Source organism: Chelonus insularis, unplaced genomic scaffold (assembly GCF_013357705.1).
Source record: "Chelonus insularis isolate UGA/USDA-ARS -01 unplaced genomic scaffold, ASM1335770v1 contig_60_pilon, whole genome shotgun sequence".
NCBI lineage: Eukaryota > Metazoa > Arthropoda > Insecta > Hymenoptera > Braconidae > Chelonus > Chelonus insularis.
Genome location: NW_023276666.1, coordinates 48,551 through 66,395, shown reverse-complemented (window position 1 = coordinate 66,395; position 17,845 = coordinate 48,551). Strand labels below are relative to the sequence as shown.

The 17,845-nt window shown below is 30.6% G+C and overlaps 2 protein-coding genes across 2 annotated transcripts in view; both read right to left on the bottom strand.

Moving 5' to 3' along the window:
• The window catches only part of LOC118070465 (uncharacterized), an 85,266-nt gene extending 71,500 nt beyond the window's left edge, over nt 1-13,766 (bottom strand). Inside the window, exons 1-2 of the mRNA XM_035089066.1 lie at nt 13,318-13,766; nt 9,647-9,779 (exon numbers count right to left, since the gene is read on the bottom strand). Coding sequence (XP_034944957.1) covers nt 9,647-9,740 — 94 coding nt within the window. The 5' untranslated portion in view covers nt 9,741-9,779; nt 13,318-13,766. The remainder of the gene's footprint in view (nt 1-9,646; nt 9,780-13,317) is intronic.
• LOC118070468 (putative nuclease HARBI1) lies at nt 13,314-14,440 on the bottom strand. Its single transcript, XM_035089069.1, has 3 exons — nt 14,394-14,440; nt 14,027-14,280; nt 13,314-13,705 (listed from the first exon to the last, which is right to left on the bottom strand). Exons 1-3 carry the CDS (start codon nt 14,438-14,440, stop codon nt 13,314-13,316), a joined length of 693 nt encoding a protein of 230 aa, XP_034944960.1.
• Nucleotides 14,441-17,845: the final 3,405 nt, after the last annotated feature.

The following is a 17,845-nucleotide window of genomic DNA, read 5'->3' as shown; positions in this document are numbered from 1 at the left end:
TTCATATCAATATTTTCTAGAAGAGATTGTAAGGATTCCTATTTTAATATTTCTAATTCAAACACCATCTATGAATAGTTCAGTCACTTCTTCGATACCCTTAGTATCGTTTTCAATCTATATTCATCGAGTAGACAATGCTTCCCTTAATAATCTTTGTACATTTTCATTATTAGTGATATTACTACTTTTCTGTAACTCTGCCAAAGCACTATTTATATCAGTTTGAGTTTGACATCTACAATTACATGAAAAAATATACAATTAACAATGGTTCATCTTATTATCAGAAGAGTGAAAAGTTCCAAAACTTTCTTACACATCTCGTAAAGTAGAAACTGATGTTATAGTTGCGTTTTTAGCAGAACGTTTCGATTTTTGTCATTTGCTTTCCTCTTAAAATAAGCACGGCAATGTCTGATTGATGCACTTAACTGTCCGGACGTCAGCTTCTCTTCCTTTCATTCTTATTGTATAAACATAACCCTCTCTTTCTATTATATGGGGTTTTTTATTTTACGATTCCTCTAAGTACGTTTATTGTGCTTAAAAACTCGCTATGAGTACGAAGAGTGCGTTCGATATGCTGTCTCTCTATAATAGTTTACGCGAAAAATGTGAAAAAACGGCTTTCGGAGCAATCTTACCCCTTTTTAGTCTTGAAACTGGGTTTACAATCCCCTTAAAACTATCCCTAGTTAAAATTAGCATGCTCAGAAATATTTCAACCAAGTTTGACCAAGGGTAAAAAATTGCCATTTCAGGTCTAACTTGACTGGACTGTAACAGATTTTAAGATTTCAACTTTTCCATCCGTATCTAATTTTTTTTGTCAATAAAGAGGTATTTTTGGCAATTGAACTGGATATGGAATAGTGTCAGAATTCTTTTTTGATTTTTGTGACATTTTTGTCACTTGTTTCGATAATGAACTAGAAGAACTACTAGTTGGAAGACCACTTTCCACGCTTTGATTCAATTCATGATTTTTAGTTTGTCACGTTGAAAGAACTTAAATTTATCTAATAGATCCCTTATTCCTAATTTAAATGGTATGTGTTGACAAAATGTCAACTTGTGAATAACCTAACTGTTTAAGGATAGGGATGAGTGTGCCGGAACAGAGCTGATGGAGAAGTCAGGTGTTATAAAAAATATAAAATTCTTTATTAAGTAGCACTAACAACTACACTATACACTGTACAAGATTTTTCTTCACTAAAAAAATGAATGAATGTCTTTAGAACTCAATGAATGTCCATTGTAAGCACAGAATCTTAATGAAATATTAACTCAATAATGATTGAATGTCTCCCGTCAACTAAATTTAGTATTTTCGATATTATTGACGTAGTCCACGAGCTCAACACGCTTCACAAGTTTAGTAGAATAATGATTGTGCACATGGCGTAAGCCTATCAATGTAATGCAAACTTAATGTGAATTAATTACTTGAATTTACTGTGACTTGTCTTTAAATAGTTTTTGATTTACTTATAGAACGAACTGGTGAATGTTTTTGTTGATTCAGAATTGTACTGGCACTAACGATTGACTTAGAAAGAATAGATTTTTTAGGAAAGAATTAGAATTGTGTGTACACGTGAATGAGAACAAAAAAAGAATGGCGACAGGAACTTCAGTAGTCAAAATGGACACTGAAAATTAGTCAAATGAGTGACTAGAATTAGAATTATCGATTAGTTGGTCGATTGGTTATCAACCTACTCCCAAGATGGCTGCCGAAGTTTCTGTCAGCTGGCAATTCAAACTTGAAAATTACTTAATTCTCAACAATAAGTAATTGACTGGTTTTTGCAATAGTTAATATTATTGGATGAAACTATAGACTAACTCGAGTTGCATGCTTTTACTAAGAGAAAATGAAAATGATGATGATAAAAAAATGTACTACTAAGAATGAATAAATTCACATGCTGAATTGCAAATGAACATATTGGGATAGTAGAATTAATCCTTTGGAAGAATGAATTATACCTTACGGCAATCACAACTATAACATAAAAAATTATTTTCAATATTCAGAACAATCAATGGCATAAGTAGTTGCAAGTTGCAAGACTTATTAGTAAATAATTTCCATCAACATATCAACTATTTTTATAAGAAACTATTAGATCGTTCTAAATAAGATCCTATAAGAATTTATAAATAAGTGACGCAGTTTGATTTCCCATCCGAATATATAGGATTCTATAAGATAAAATATTATTAGACTGAATGAAGACTTATTGGTAAATAATTTCCATCAACATATCAACTATTTCTATAAGAAACTGCAAGACCGTTTCTCAGAAGAACATTTATGAATTCATCAAGCATGAAAATGTGACTTAGAAATTTTTTCTCGTTACGACATTCTCTATTAGAATTTTGCTATAGGAAAAAGCCTATAGGATTCAACCTTTTCCAATAGAAATGTTTAAGCAAAGAAAGTAATTCTTAGTTAATATTTACTATTTGTAGAATTGCTCAGTGACGCAATAGGAAATAGTAAAATTTTACTGGTTAAAAATAGATCGTATGGGATACAGTCCCAGAGTTTCTTGTAAAAAAAGTTGATTTATAGATAATAATTATTTACCAACAAGTTCTTATCCAATCTGATAATATTTTATTTTATAAAATCATATACATTCAGATGGAAAATCCAACGATTTCATTTCAGGTGTATATTGAACAACAAATCCGTATAAATAAGAAACGTCCAGAACGAATTAAAATTTCCTTCGTTCAAACTGATTTTTTTTGTGGTAAGAAGATAAATTCCGATAAAAAACGATACAACACATGCTTATAGATTCTCATACAGAACGATCAGAATATTCTAAAAAATTTCTTACAAATTCTGATAGAAAACAATACAAAACGTGCTTATAGATTCTTATACAAAGCGATTAGAACATTCTCAATAATTTCTTATGTATTATAAGATTCTTATTATGTTTTAACAATAAATTGGAAAATTGCATCAGAAATATCACTTGTTTTATAAGAATTTATAAGAAAATGTCTTATAGATACTGATGTAATGTCTAAATGTATTTTTAATTATTTCATATAATTATTTAAAATATATTTTAAGAAAAGCTAAAAATGAATAGCGATAAACTTAAGGATTGAGGTTAACGATTATTACTCAAGTTATTTTTTTGAGTTTTCCTAAGATTTCGTTAAAATAGAAAGGATTTCGAAGAATAGTTGAGGAAGTCATTTTTTAGATATTTTATTGCTTTTGGAAAACCCACGTGGCGAAAAGCAATAAAACTCTAAAAAAGAGTACGTGACATAAGAAGAGCGTTAAGCTTTTCCAAAAAGGGAAAAGACCATGCGAAGGGACTTGTGCGCGCCTGAAGCAAGGGACTTCTAATTATGTCACATTCGACTAAATAAATACGTAAGGTTTGATGCATCAGTCAGTTGTCGAAAAAGTAAGATCGAGATCAGATCGTCGTGGAACATCTCTTGAAATCGTTAGTCTTGTTTTGTCTTGAACATTATATTGATAATATTTCAGTTTGTGAATTTTTGTATAAAGTTTATTTGATTGTCAAATTATTTTGAAATTGATATTTAAATTAATTCGCGAGAAAAAGTGAATAATTGCGCTGACTGGAACATCGACTGAGGACCAATTAATTGTAATTCATCTCGACCAGAGTAAAAGAAATCATCTGTTGGTAACGTTTAAATTGTTGTTATAATTTTTCAATAATTTTCATTTAATAAAATTTTGTTATTGTTTTTTATATAAATCACACATTTTTACTTTCTCTATCGAAGATCCCCTCATCCCTGTCTATTGGTCGAAAGGCTAGGACTAAAAAGAGGAACTTAAAGTCTCTAAGGTTAAGCATATGGTTTACATATTGACACCTTTAAAGAGCAAAATTACATAACACTGATAAAGAGTGTAATATTTTTGATGCAATTTTCTGATTTATTCTTATAAATTTTTTTTTAAAAGATTTTATCTGAATGTTTAACCAGGGTTGTTCCACCACCTTCCGTTCCATCGACTCAAAATATAGAAAATATTCCAAAAATTAGAATAAAAAGGGAAGAATAAAATGCATTCGTAACAACAAGTTTAAATTTTAATTGTAGTAGTCTTATTGATAGCTTAAATTGATCTTAAGTAAAAATCCAATTGCAGCCAAACTTGCCATACATAGAGAGGGAATTCTAGAGAAGGTTATAGGCTACTTTTTTCTTATGTAAATAAGTTACAATAATTGAATATGTTACAATCAATTAAAGACGAGATCAATGCAACATATGCGTGAATGATGTTTGCTAAGACGCTTCACGGCCTCATGGACAGACATACACACAAGATCCACACACAAAGAACTCCCTTGTGGCTCTGTGACTGACGCCAACACAGAACAAATCAGACTATTCCTGGTTCAGAGACAAGTTCTGGAAAACTTACAACTTTCTAATGATCTTCTAACTTATCAGTAAACTCATCTTCAGAAATTTTAGTAACTCTATACATGAAACCCCAGTGAACTCAAGACTATACACAGACAATTTAAAGACTCATACCAGGCATTATTAGACATACTCTCTCATTATCTTATCTGTTACTGTTAATTTAATAGTTAATAAATAGTTATTTGTTGAATAGTGTTAGTTGATTAATTTACATCCGTTTAACAGTCCTAACTGTTATAATTTTGCTAAAATTACGTAATGTAAAAATCAATTGATTGAGTGAAGTTTTAAATAATAATTTCATCATTTAAATGAGCCAGTTTCAAATACATAATACTCTGATATAAAACAAAAAAGAGAAAGAATAAATTTGTGTGTATTAATCAAAACCAGTATTAAGTCGAATTCTATATTAAATTCAATATACGCTCATTTAGAAGAAAAGCAATTGTAATAAATAAAATATTCGATTACATTTATTCTATATAAGTTGTAATTTCCTATCAACAATAATACAAGAAATTTCTCGTTAAATGAGCTTGAATTTGTTGCATAGATAACGTTTTTTAATTAATGGTTGCAACAAATTCAATTGTTATAAATAAAAAAAATATATTTTCATTCATGAAACGAAATCCATGCTATACATTGAAGTTCATCTAACGCGTAATTTTTTCTTTTACTAAAATAACGTTACAAACCAGAAAAATGCATAGAAACCTACTTCTTCCGTTTATAACGATTTAATTTGTTATAAATAAAGAAAAACGAAATCTATGCTATATATCACGTTGCAATGTGCATCTTAATCGTTTCATTTTATTTAGGAGATTACTATGCAGAAAAAATTCGATCAATTTATCACTATCAAACGCAATTCTACACATTGCGTAAACAAAGTCGCGGGAATCTCCTAGCTCATAACTAATTAAAAAAAAATACAATCGTAGATACTGTTAAAGTATTAATAATAATAATTTAGAGCTGATACTCTTATTGATCATTTTTTCAGAATTTAAATCAGTTTTGTTCGTGTTCCAAGTTAAAAATTTAACAACTCATTTGTTACAGTTACAACAACTTATTTGTTTCGGTTACAGTTCAGTTTTAGCATATCATATTTGGCTTTTTTATGCAGTTTAGTAATTTTTACAATGTGCACAGTCATTTTTATAATGTGTATAGTAATTTTTACCCTCACCCTGCAGTGTCACCAAATTACTATAAAATTCCGGGTAATTTTTACTATACATTTCTCTGCGTGTAATAAAATGATGGTTAACGACTTGTAGATAATCATCATATTATCCAAAAACAGTCCTAAAAACGTCTTAAAAACCACAAAATTATGAATCTGGCAAGAAACTATACCAAATAGAAGTTTATTGAATACTGTTGAAAAAAAGTCCTCAAAAATCATTCCCTCTGTAAAATAAAATGATGACACTGTTCTAATTGGTCAATTTAAATTTTTTTGTAAAAAAAAAGTAAGTTTTCTTTTAGAAAAAACGATTTTTTTTCGTCTAATTTATTTATTGGACATTCTTATAGAATCTCCAACTTAATTGATGATTTTGTTGTTGTTATGTGCCATAGGGAACCATTTCCATAGTCCTACGATTCCCCGGGAAAATTTCATAAGTTTTAATAGAATGGAAAAACTTCTATACTTAATACTAATAGAATTCAAAATAAATAATCGAACTCGAGATAATAACAAAAAATTTAAGTTGTTTTATCGTAAATGCGAGCTTTGATTAAATGAAGGATACTGACGGAAGAAAATAAATTTAAAAGAAACTTTTTTTGTTATTTATTGATCTTTCGTATAAAGTTACCACGGCAATTTCACGATATCATAGGTTTTTATTATTTGTTTTTAATCAATATTATTAAATCTGATATAGAGAGTTATTGGAAAAAAGTAAATATTTAAAATATATCCCGTAGCCCCGGTTGCTGATTCAGTGACTTATTAAATTTTTGTTATGTTCCTTATTGATAGAAACTGTTCGGACATAACTCTTGTTAATTAGGCCACGTCTTATAAAATTTTTTTTATCTAGCTGCATTTTCAAATTAAGTGAAAATTGATTGCAAAAAAAATTTATCGTAAATTTTTATCTACAAAATTATTTGAAGAAAATTTGAAAAAGTATTATCTTACGCAATTCATCAAAATAAAAGAAAAAGAAGACATGATTTTATAGATGATGAGTCATTTGGGACGTGTACACGGCGAAAAGTTTTACTTTCATCCGATGATGGCAGTTTTGGTGGGATACAACAAACTCTTAAAAAAAACTCTGGATCAGATTTATGCTAGCTAATGCTTATCAATATTCCAATCATTCGAACTACAATTTCTTACGCACACTTCGTTTTTGTTATTAAACAATTGATAGAAACAATTTGATGGTTTTGCGATTATAGCAAGTTGAACTTGGCGCAATTTTATGATTTCAAACATTTTTTGCATGTAGAACAATTTAAAAATATCGGATTTTCAAACAACAGTGGTGTGGCGCCATTTCTTTACAGAAAGTCATCCTGTATTGTTGATTAGTTATCGAGATATTTACAATTAAACATTGCGCTGTGACGTCACGCACGAACTTTTCAGTATAGGGTTGCGTGTCTCTTGGCACTGTAAATGACGCTGCAAGAGCGCGCTAGTTAGACATGGAGCAATAGTTAGGTGAGGGGAAAAATGTACGGGTCACTTAGCGCTGAGTATCTACTGCTGCTCTAGATACATGTTTGGTGAGCATTTTCGTAGTTCTTAAGTTGTATTAGTGTTGATATCATTTGCTGTACTATAAAATCTTCTTCATATTCCAAATTATCCACCTTTACTGTTACTGCATCAAGAATTCATACTAATTAATTTGTTATTGTACTGACGGTAATTAAAATTACGTAAACTCCATTTGTTAGGAGGATGCTACAACAGTTAGGACCGTTAAATGGATGTAAATGAATCAACTAACACTATTTAACAAATAACTATTTATTAACCACTAAATTAACAGTAACAGATAAGATAATAAGAGAGTATGTCTGATAATACCTGGTATAAGTATTTGAATTGCAAATAGTTTTACACCATTCAATTAAAATGTTTAAATCCATTCAATGTTATTGTAAGTAGTGATATTATGATTCAACTCGTCTTATCAAAATTCAACACTTTAGCGTGAATAAGGAGACGATACAATATTGGCTAGATGATGAAAATAATCATTTGCAGCTGTAAAGGTTGTTGACATCTTCTCTACTGTAATCCTTAATGATGTAATGTCTTTCCGAGCGTTCCAATTTTCAAAACACTACTTGCTTTAAAATGTGGATCTTGCCATAGTTGATTATTGATGCGTCTTTTCTAAGAATTATGTCAGATATTCAAATATATAACCATCTAATTCCTTCAATATTATCGACTTTTTCTTAAAAAATTAGCTTATTCTGTGTCTTTCAACGATTTTTTTCCCTACCTATTGTTTGTTAGATAAATGGTATTTCTTTGACGATAATTTAGTTGTAGTATTTAGTTGTTGTATTTTTCCGCACCTTATTATAACTGGTGAAGTAGATATTCAATTTGTTCAACGAAAGAAAGTATTTATAGAAGATGAATTGTACGTAACTTTGTTTGAAGATTTTATAAACAAAACGGAGAGAAAGGAATTTCACAATTTTTTTTCCATGAAAATAGTTCTCTACTTTGAATATATATATACTATTTTTCACAGATTTTAGAATTTTTAACACTTCAGATTTCAAACTTGTATTTTATTTATCGCTTATTTATCATTTACTCAGATTTTGAAGGGTGAATGGTCCAAGTGAACTTTAGATTCAGATTTAATAGGGAACATTTGAAAGCATATTGGAAGGTTTGAACACGTACGTATGTATATAAGTACGAGTAAAAGCAAGAAAAGTATCACAGGTTATTTAATTTCCTACATCGTTATTCTCCATGCTAATCCATAATTGATAATCATGTAAGTTTTTTTTTATGGAAGGAGGTGTCTTTTTAAAATGTCCCGCCTTCCCCAGCGCTGAGCCTCGAGGCCATTGTGCTGGATCTGTTTGCATAGTAAAGGCAGTCGTCTCATATTTTAGGCTTCAGTTCCCACGTTTCTAAATTGCTTTTCATGCTGATTCAAATTGAATGTTATCTTTTTGCCTCCGGAGATTTCACCAGTTCCGTGGCCCTCCAGTTTCCTCAGCATTAGGTAGGCAAGATCTATAGGATTAGGGTCAACCCTAGTTGTCGTCCCAGTTCTACAAGAAATTGTCCTACCTTTAGAGATTCCACTGGTTACTTCAGGGGTCCCTGGTTTCCTCAGCATCAATTTAAAATAACGAGAGAGAGAGAGTGTGAGAGATTTTGAGGTCCACGTGTGCAGAGCCTCTTGCTCAGTTAAGACTGTATACAATACTTTTTTGTACTATTCAGTCATCAGCATGATAGCTTACACCTTCGATTAAAAGGCCTTGAGTGCCAGACTGACGCTGTACTTACTAGACCACCGTGTCAGTTTGCTTTTTTAATTTTTAAAAGTATTTACTCATTTAAATGTAAATGTCAAATGGCAAGCTCGTTTGTACACTACTAGCGTGGAAGGGCAGATAGGGACTTGAGGCGAGACAGTGAACTGAAGCATGCAGTGTATCAGCACCCACTGTACTAACTTGTAAATATAGTATATTCCACACCTAGGAAGAAAAAGTAGTCTAGCTTAAACGAGGTGTCAAATTACGACCCGAGCCGAGAGCAAGGGTGGTAAATACGTGGTTTAAGCTAGTCTAACTGTACTCCTCAGGGCTAAATATGATTTTTTATCATACCTGTGTGAGAAGTTAAACTCCTGTCTAATGAAAAGTAAACTTCTCGCGCAGGTATGACGAAAAATTTTTTTTCATGTTTTTACGTAAATGAAATGAGTTATCTTTATTTCGATATGATAAAGAAAATCTTATAAGCTTTTTACTCAAAATGTTTAAATGAAAAAAAAACAAAAACAAACTAAATTCTTTGATAATACATTGTATCCATTTACGAGCAGTTGAGTCACTTTGAAAAACAACGACCAATTCAGAGGAATAGAATCAACCGTTTGAATAAAACTCTAATTAAATTTTCTTCTCATTAAAGAATATCATCTTGTCCTGTTACCTGTATAAACCACCAGTTTTCGTGCTGTAGTAGTAGAAACAATTCCAGACTCTCGAACATGATCAACTAATAATCCGCATGTTAATGCTGCCATGAAGTGACCGATATGCGGTAATGTTGTTAGCACTGCATCCTGTAATAGATAAAAGCACGGTAATTATTGTTGTCACATAAAAAAACAGATCAGAGTAGGTTTATGTGTTCTAATAATCTTTCATTCACAGCAAGGCGGTGGGATATTCACATCGAACTGAGATTCCGCGTGTAATCTGTACTCAGTAAAATATATACTAAAACTATAGCGTGAACTACTAAGTCATTATTGAGTAGAAAGGATCCTAAACTTCAAAAAAAAAAAATTTTTTTTTATGACTGTTCGATAATTTGTTATGAACAATTTTTCTTCTACTTTTATGTATTAAACACTAAATCAAAAAATTTATTTTTTAACTTCCCAGTGGGAAGATATAGTAATGGGTCCGATTTTGCGAATCCCGAATTTTGACATATCTCCACGTTTTAAGGTCCCCAGAGTCGAAGACGATCGTTTTACAGTGGACGTCTGTGTGTGTATATGTACGTATGTGCGTGTAAAAAGGATCTATGAGGTATATTCGAATTCTTCTAACGCACAATTTTTTCTTTTACTGAAATAAAGTAACTAACCGTATCAAATGAATAAAAACAGACTCATTTCGTTTATAACAATTCCATTTGTTATGAAGAATGGAAACGGGTTCTATTCGATTTGTTTTTTCATTTTTCCCACTGGGAAGTTAGTTGTGTGGACCTTTCGGGTCGCACCCAGACCACTGCAGAGCACTGATATTTTTTTTTATTTTTCATTAAGCACCTCGAACCTGACAAAATTCATTTTGGCTATACAGAGTTGATACATTGATACCAGCTTTAACAATGTACTATATAATTATACGTTAGAACAACGCATATAAATTATAATTATAATTTCATAGTTAGAAGTTACAAACAATCTTTTTTTTTCTCTCAACTAGCACATGAAAGTGTAAGCTAAGACATTAGTACGTTCAGAATCATAGGCCGAGTACCACGAGTAAAGTTTCACCGGCCGTTTAACCCATAGTGAAACGCGTAGTTTAGACTGGCCTTAAACGGAGAATCACTGCCGCCATCTTGTCATTTTCGGAGTAATGAAATAATATTTTCGAATATAGGCTAAATAAGAATACTAGCGTAAAACCACTTATTTTGTTCAGTGAAAATATTATTATAAATAAATTTGTTATGAGTGATTATTATCACAATTGAAAAAGAAAAAAAAAAACAATTTTTTTTATGTTTATTATTAAAACAAATACAGTTAATAATCGATTGAAAGATGCTACATGGCGAACAATTTGTGAAGCGTACAATGCTAAACTAGAATATCAACGTCCTGTTGATAATCTAAAAACTCAGTGGGATAATTTGAAAAAATTGACTAGGCAGTGCAATGCTCAAAGGCGTCAAGAAGCCTATGCTACAGGTAATTTATTTCACAAAATAATCCAATAACTCTTATTTGTTCATTATCAATAAAATTAATTTTTTATTATCAATTAACGTAATTTATGATCATTTTACATTAACAGGTGGTGGAGTCATCATGAGAGAGGTGGATCCTCTTTTTGAAAGAATCAGCAGCATGATTGCCGACTCATCCATCAGTGGTTTAAATAATAAATACGACTCCGATTTTGTAGCTGAAGAGAGTAATAATTTTTTTTATTTCTATTTGATTGAAAGTTAACTTCGATTATTTATTATATTACAAAGATAACAATAGAAACTATTTTAGGTTTAGACAAAGAAACCGTCATTGACAATGATACTGAAAATGCAGATCCAAATTATGAAGTATCTTCGGTATGAGATATTATTATAAAATTATTAAGTATCATGATTGGTAGTAATTAAAGTAATAAATTAGTGTTTCTAACAATTGTTTCAATTATTATCTTTAACAATAATGAAGATATAGTGTAATTGTTCGATTGGTGTTTTTATTTTTATGTGCTTTTAATGCTTATTCTGAAATATTACGTTATTTTGCAGTATTTACAGGAAAAAGACATGATCTCCAATTAGATGAAAGTCTCAAAAAAAAACTTAAAGTCTCTTGTCAGCACTCCATTGTTCAACGCAATAAAAGGAACTCACACCCCAATGACGTCTTGTGGAAACATCGAGCCCGATTATTGCGTAGAGAATGATAGTGTTATTAATCTTGACCGATCAGATGAAGAAGATACTGACGCAATTTTTAACGAATTACGAGAAGAAGGAAATCATGTAATAAAACATATTAAATTAAAATCCAAAAAAAGTGCAAGAAAAGCTGCAGACACGAAGGTAAAAAATGGTAATGAAAAATACAACTTAGAAATAGAAATTTTGAAAAAGAAACTGACAAAGGAGGAGTTAAGTATTCTTGAAAAAGAATTACACATACAACTTTTACAGCAAGAACTCCGTAAAATTAATATTCAAAGTGTATATCCATTTAAACGTTCACGTAGTGCAATGTAAATATTAATTTCATGTTTATCACTTCAATATTATTATTTACTCGTTTTATCGATAAATAGATTTATTGGATTGATAAGCTATTCAAGTACTGGAATATGTTAACGTTACTCAATATTTTAAATTGATATGAGAAGTTTATTAAAATAATTACTTACACTGATTTTCGCTTTGAAAGGGTTCATTTAAGACGGAAATCTTCATGAAAATACGCATACTTATTTTGCACATTGTATTCCTTTTAAAAATATTAAAAAATGTAAATTTCCAGATAATTTCATCATTATTTCTGTGATAAGTTAACAATAAAAAAATTGGCTTCACCCAAAAGTAAAAGAAAATATGATCTTCTGTCTATTAATTCCCTCCATTGTTCATAGCAGAAGTAAATAAAACATTCTATACTTAAGTAATTTCATGTGTCAGGAATTTGTTAATATAATAACGTTTCTTACTGAATTATTTATGTATAAAAATTTGATTTCAATCAAATTTTTATGGCTTACAATTGTAAGTCATACGCAAAAAAATAATGTAAACAGCTGCAAATTTTTTAATGTTTTATTAAAAGTTTCATCTCTTCAATGATCTAAATTTAATTGAATTACAAAACAGAGTAAGTATATGCTCTATATAAATATCAGCGTATATTATTGTAACCATTATGATAAATTCGTATTACATTAAATTCTCAATTTGACAATAACATATATAAAAACACAGTCAAAAATGATCAAATATGAATATATGGACTTTTCAATTTTGCATGTCTTCAAAAAAGTCTGACACCATACATACAGTTCACTATATAAAAGTTTAAATAACCGATTGAGTATAAAAATAGGAACTTCTTGAATTTAACATTATCCTGAACATATTCGATTTGTTACAGATTCTTAAAGCACTTCAGGATATCTATTTCTTGATCTCTTCTCTTCTTGATACTCATAAAAAAGTCTACAACGTTCTCTTGACAACTTAATTTCTTCTCAGAAATCCGATGTTTACATGTTAAAATTACGAAGTTCAGATGATAATTATATTATAATAGACTGCAAATTGAATGAAAATGAAATAATTATAAGAAGTAATGAATAATAAAAAACATATTTATTTAACTTATTTACCTTTGAAGATAAGTATCTATTAGATATTGCCTGACATCTGCTCCAACTGGAGGTCGAAAGTTTTGGAGTTGTGGAATGGCATTGTAAATATTTGGATTAATCTGAGGAGCTGGCTGCACCTTTCGAGCTATGTTGTGAAGCACTGCCGTTGCTATTATCATATGTAAAGTTCTTCCCACTTTGTGAAATCGCGAGCCTATATGTAGAACAGCAAATTTTCGCGACCAGACTCCAAATGTATGCTCTACAATATTGCGCGTTCTAATAAACGCTTCATTAAATAAGTGTTGTACAGGTGTTACTGGCGCTGTAAGAGGTGTCATCAAATATGGTCCATTAGGATACGCACTATCACCCAATATGAATACATTCCCAAAGGCACCATTATCTAAAAAATATTTAATCCTGGAATTATTGAATATTGTTACATCGCGAGCTGAACCAGGTCAGCGAGCAACAATATCAATAAATTTCAGTCTAGTATTCACGACTGCTTGCACATTGATTGAGAAGAATGATTTTCTGTTCCGGTACACTTCAGCATCATCTCCACCCACAAATAATGAAAAAAAAAGTAGTCGTAACAATTAGTAAAGCACAAACATAAAGAACTCAGTTAAGTAATAGTATATTCAGTAGTACTCGATACACTAGTTAGTGTGAATAGTGCGATTACAGTTGCACAATTTATATAAAAAAAAAAAGCCACAGTAAAGTAAATTTTTCCTCACCGTAAGACTGTGTATAGAGATATTAAACAATTCAGCTTCAATTTGAGGAGTTGTTGGAAGCTTTATAAATTCCGAACAAAGGCTGGCAATTGCTTCTGATGCTCGATGAACCATGCAAAAAGCAGACATCGGACTAACGCCTACAAAATCGCCCATTGTAATTAAAAACGATCCAGTTGCATAAAATCTTAATGCTAATAACAATTGGATCATTGAGGAAATAGCTGTATTCCTGCAAACAAAGAAAATCTGTTACTCTTATAATAGTAATTCCAAGCTCTTAAATTATTATTTTTTGAAAATTCATGAGTCAACTTCATCACCATTATCATTATGCATGCCTACCTTTGAGTTTGAGGTTCTAACAAATGTTTAATTTCATTCAATAACATTTGAACATTCAATTTATCCAACCTGAATCGTTTGAAAAATCGTTTGTTGGACAAAACATCCAGCGCTGGTCAGGACCTCGAGAAATTGGATCTTGGTCACTGTCACTGTCATCATCATAACTTTATGAATCCGTCGAATTATCCATTGTGGTCTACTAATTGCAACAAAAAAATATAAAAGAGTAAAAAGTTTACGGGATCAGAACTATATTAATACAAGTGCTTGAAGATATTAATATTTACCAGCTATAAAAAATAAACAAAGTTCATAATTTTGAATCAGAGCTTCACAAAAAAATGATTATTAATTTTTCCACTTCGAGGATATTAAAAAAAATTAGCACTAAAATCTTTATTTTTAATTATGTGCAAGTACCGGTAAACAAAGTAGACCAGTTCTCCTTTTTCTTTAGGCTCAAAATTTTTACACCTTTTCCCACTTATGCTCTATTTTTAATAATAAACATAAAAAAAATTGTTTTTTTTTTTTCTTTTTCAATTGTGATAATAATCACTCATAACAAATTTATTTATAATAATATTTTCACTGAACAAAATAAGTGGTTTTACGCTAGTATTCTTATTTAGCCTATATTCGAAAATATTATTTCATTACTCCGAAAATGACAAGATGGCGGCAGTGATTCTCCGTTTAAGGTCAGTCTAAACTACGCGTTTCACTATCGGTTAAACGGCCGGTTAACCCTTCAGACATATCGCTATGAGATTTCCTCTCACACTTGAATGAAAGTTAATTTTTTCTATTTTTTCAAATAGCACGATGGTTTGAAATTTTCAGTACCCTCCTAGAATTCGATTTTTTTTCATATAATGTTAAAAAAATTTTTTTTTCACTCTCTTAAAATATTTAAAAAATGAGTTTTTCAAAAGGTGTGAGATTTTTTCTCAATGCGATAACAAAAATAGTGGCGTTTTGCAGCTGTTCGGCTGTTTCCGTAATACGTCGGTAATCTTCGTCTCATGCTCATTTGGTGATCGTCCATGTCGTTTGAGATCATCCATATTGTTTTTTTTTATTAGAGAAGTAAACAAAGTGCAATGTATGTAAATTTATTTTAATTATGAAAGAAAAATATCAGTGCTCTGCAGTGGTCTGAGTGCGACCCGAAAGGTCCACACAACTAACTTCCCAGTGGGAAAAATGAAAAAACAAATCGAATAGAACCCGTTTCCATTTTTTATAACAAATGGAATTGTTATAAACGAAATAAGTCTGTTTTTATTCATTCGATATGATTAGTTACTTTATTTCGGTAAAAGAAAAAATTGTGCGTTAGAAGAATTGGAATGTACCTTATAGATCCTTTTTTTCATTATTTACAACGAATTTCATTGTTATACACGAAAAAAGTATGTTTTCATTTATGGCATACGGTTGGTAACATTTTTTCAGTAAACGAAAAAATTATGCGTTAAAAGTACTCTCATACATAGAAAGGGTCCCTATTTTTATTGTTTATAACAATTTAAAACTTATTATTTAAATATTACTATGATCAATAATCACTTGTTAGTAACAATGTTCAATTGTTATGAACACAATTCCATATTATTGACTATTATAGCGTCTTTAATGCTGTTTACTCAATCCCCTGACACGAGTTTAAAATTCTTTCATTGCTGATATTGTTTTTTAAATTTTTTTTTTTCGATAAAATATTGTCATTATATATCCATACAAGTATTCCAATCATTTAATATTCATATTTCTGCAATGATCTTGAAATTTTGTCTAAAAAATGGTATAATTTATAAATCGCCAAATTCAGGTAATTTCCTTTTTTCCAGTTTTTTGATTCTGCATAGAAAATGGCCGGACCGATTTTGCTGAAAATCTAATCAGTTCTAAGTTACATAATTACGTGTCGTATGCAATTGGTCCCACATCGATATCATTGTTCGTTCTCGAGATAATCGAGGCGTAAAATAATTCCGAACGCACATACACACACAGACGTCCACTGGAAAACGATCGTATTCGACTTTGCCGACTTTAAAACGCGGAGATATGTCAAAATTCGGGATTCGCAAAATCGGACCCATTACTATATCTTCCCACTGGGAAGTTAAATATTTCATTAATCGAATAAGAAGTAAAAAGTTATTGCTATTATGAGGTGAGTTGATAAATATTATTTATAGTACTTTCTGTGCGTAACAGTTATCATTATTTATAAAAACATAATTTCAAGTTGATGACAGTTTACTTATCAGTTATTTTTTATAATAGACCTATCAACAACAATTTGGAGCAGAATCTAAGTTGGTTAGAAGAAGAGGAAAATGATTATTTTCATATGGAATTCGAGGACAATGAACAATTCTCTGATGCTGAATCACGTCATAGTGAACATGATACTGACACTGAGCAGTCTGAAGAATCTGGTGAAGCAGGCGAAGATGATCAAGGAGTTGGAGACAATAATAAAGATACCTCAAATAATTATACTCAGGATAATACTCACCTAACCACAAAGTAAGAGCCAAAAAACATAACCTCGTTATTCGTGTACCTGGACCGAAAGGTGTTGCTAAAGAGACAAAAACTATTTTAGAGTGTTGGGAATTGTTTTTCGATGATTCCATGATTGAAAAAATAGTTAATTATACAAATATTTATTTGCAAGAAATTGCATCACTGTATCGTGGTCAAAGAGATTCAACACCAACAAATGTCATTGAAATTCGTGCTTTCTTCGGCTTGCTTTCTTTTCGTGGTATGAGAAAAGCTGCACACTTGAACTTAAAAGAACTCTGGGCAACTGATGGCACAGCACCAGATCTTTATAGAGCAGTCATGAGTTATGGTCGATTTTGTACATTATTATCATCACTTAAATTAGACGACATGAATGATCAGGATGAAAGAAAGAAAATCGATAATCTTGCAGCAGTTCGCGAGTTTTATGAAAAATTTAATACTAAATGTGGAGAAAATTATGTGCCAGGATCGTGTGTAACTGTAGATGAAGTGTTAGAAAGCTTCGGGGAAGATGCAAAATTCGCCAGTATATACGAAACAAACCTACTAAGTACGGAATTAAAATATATTCTCTTGTTGATTCAAGAACATTTTATACTGTGAAAATGGAAATTTATGCAGGCAAACAACCACCTGGAAAATATGATGTCTCTAATTCGGCATTTGATATTGTCAAAAGAATTACTGCACCAATACTGAATAGAGGAAGAAATTTAACATTTGATAATTATGTTACATCAGTTCCTCTGACATTAGATTTATTAAAGAATCATAGGACAACAGCTGTTGGAACCATAACATCAAATAACAGGGAAATTCCACAAGATTTTCTATGTGTTAAAAATCAAGAAATTTGTAGCTGTAGATTTTTGTTTTCAGATTGTAGTACGTTAATGTCATAC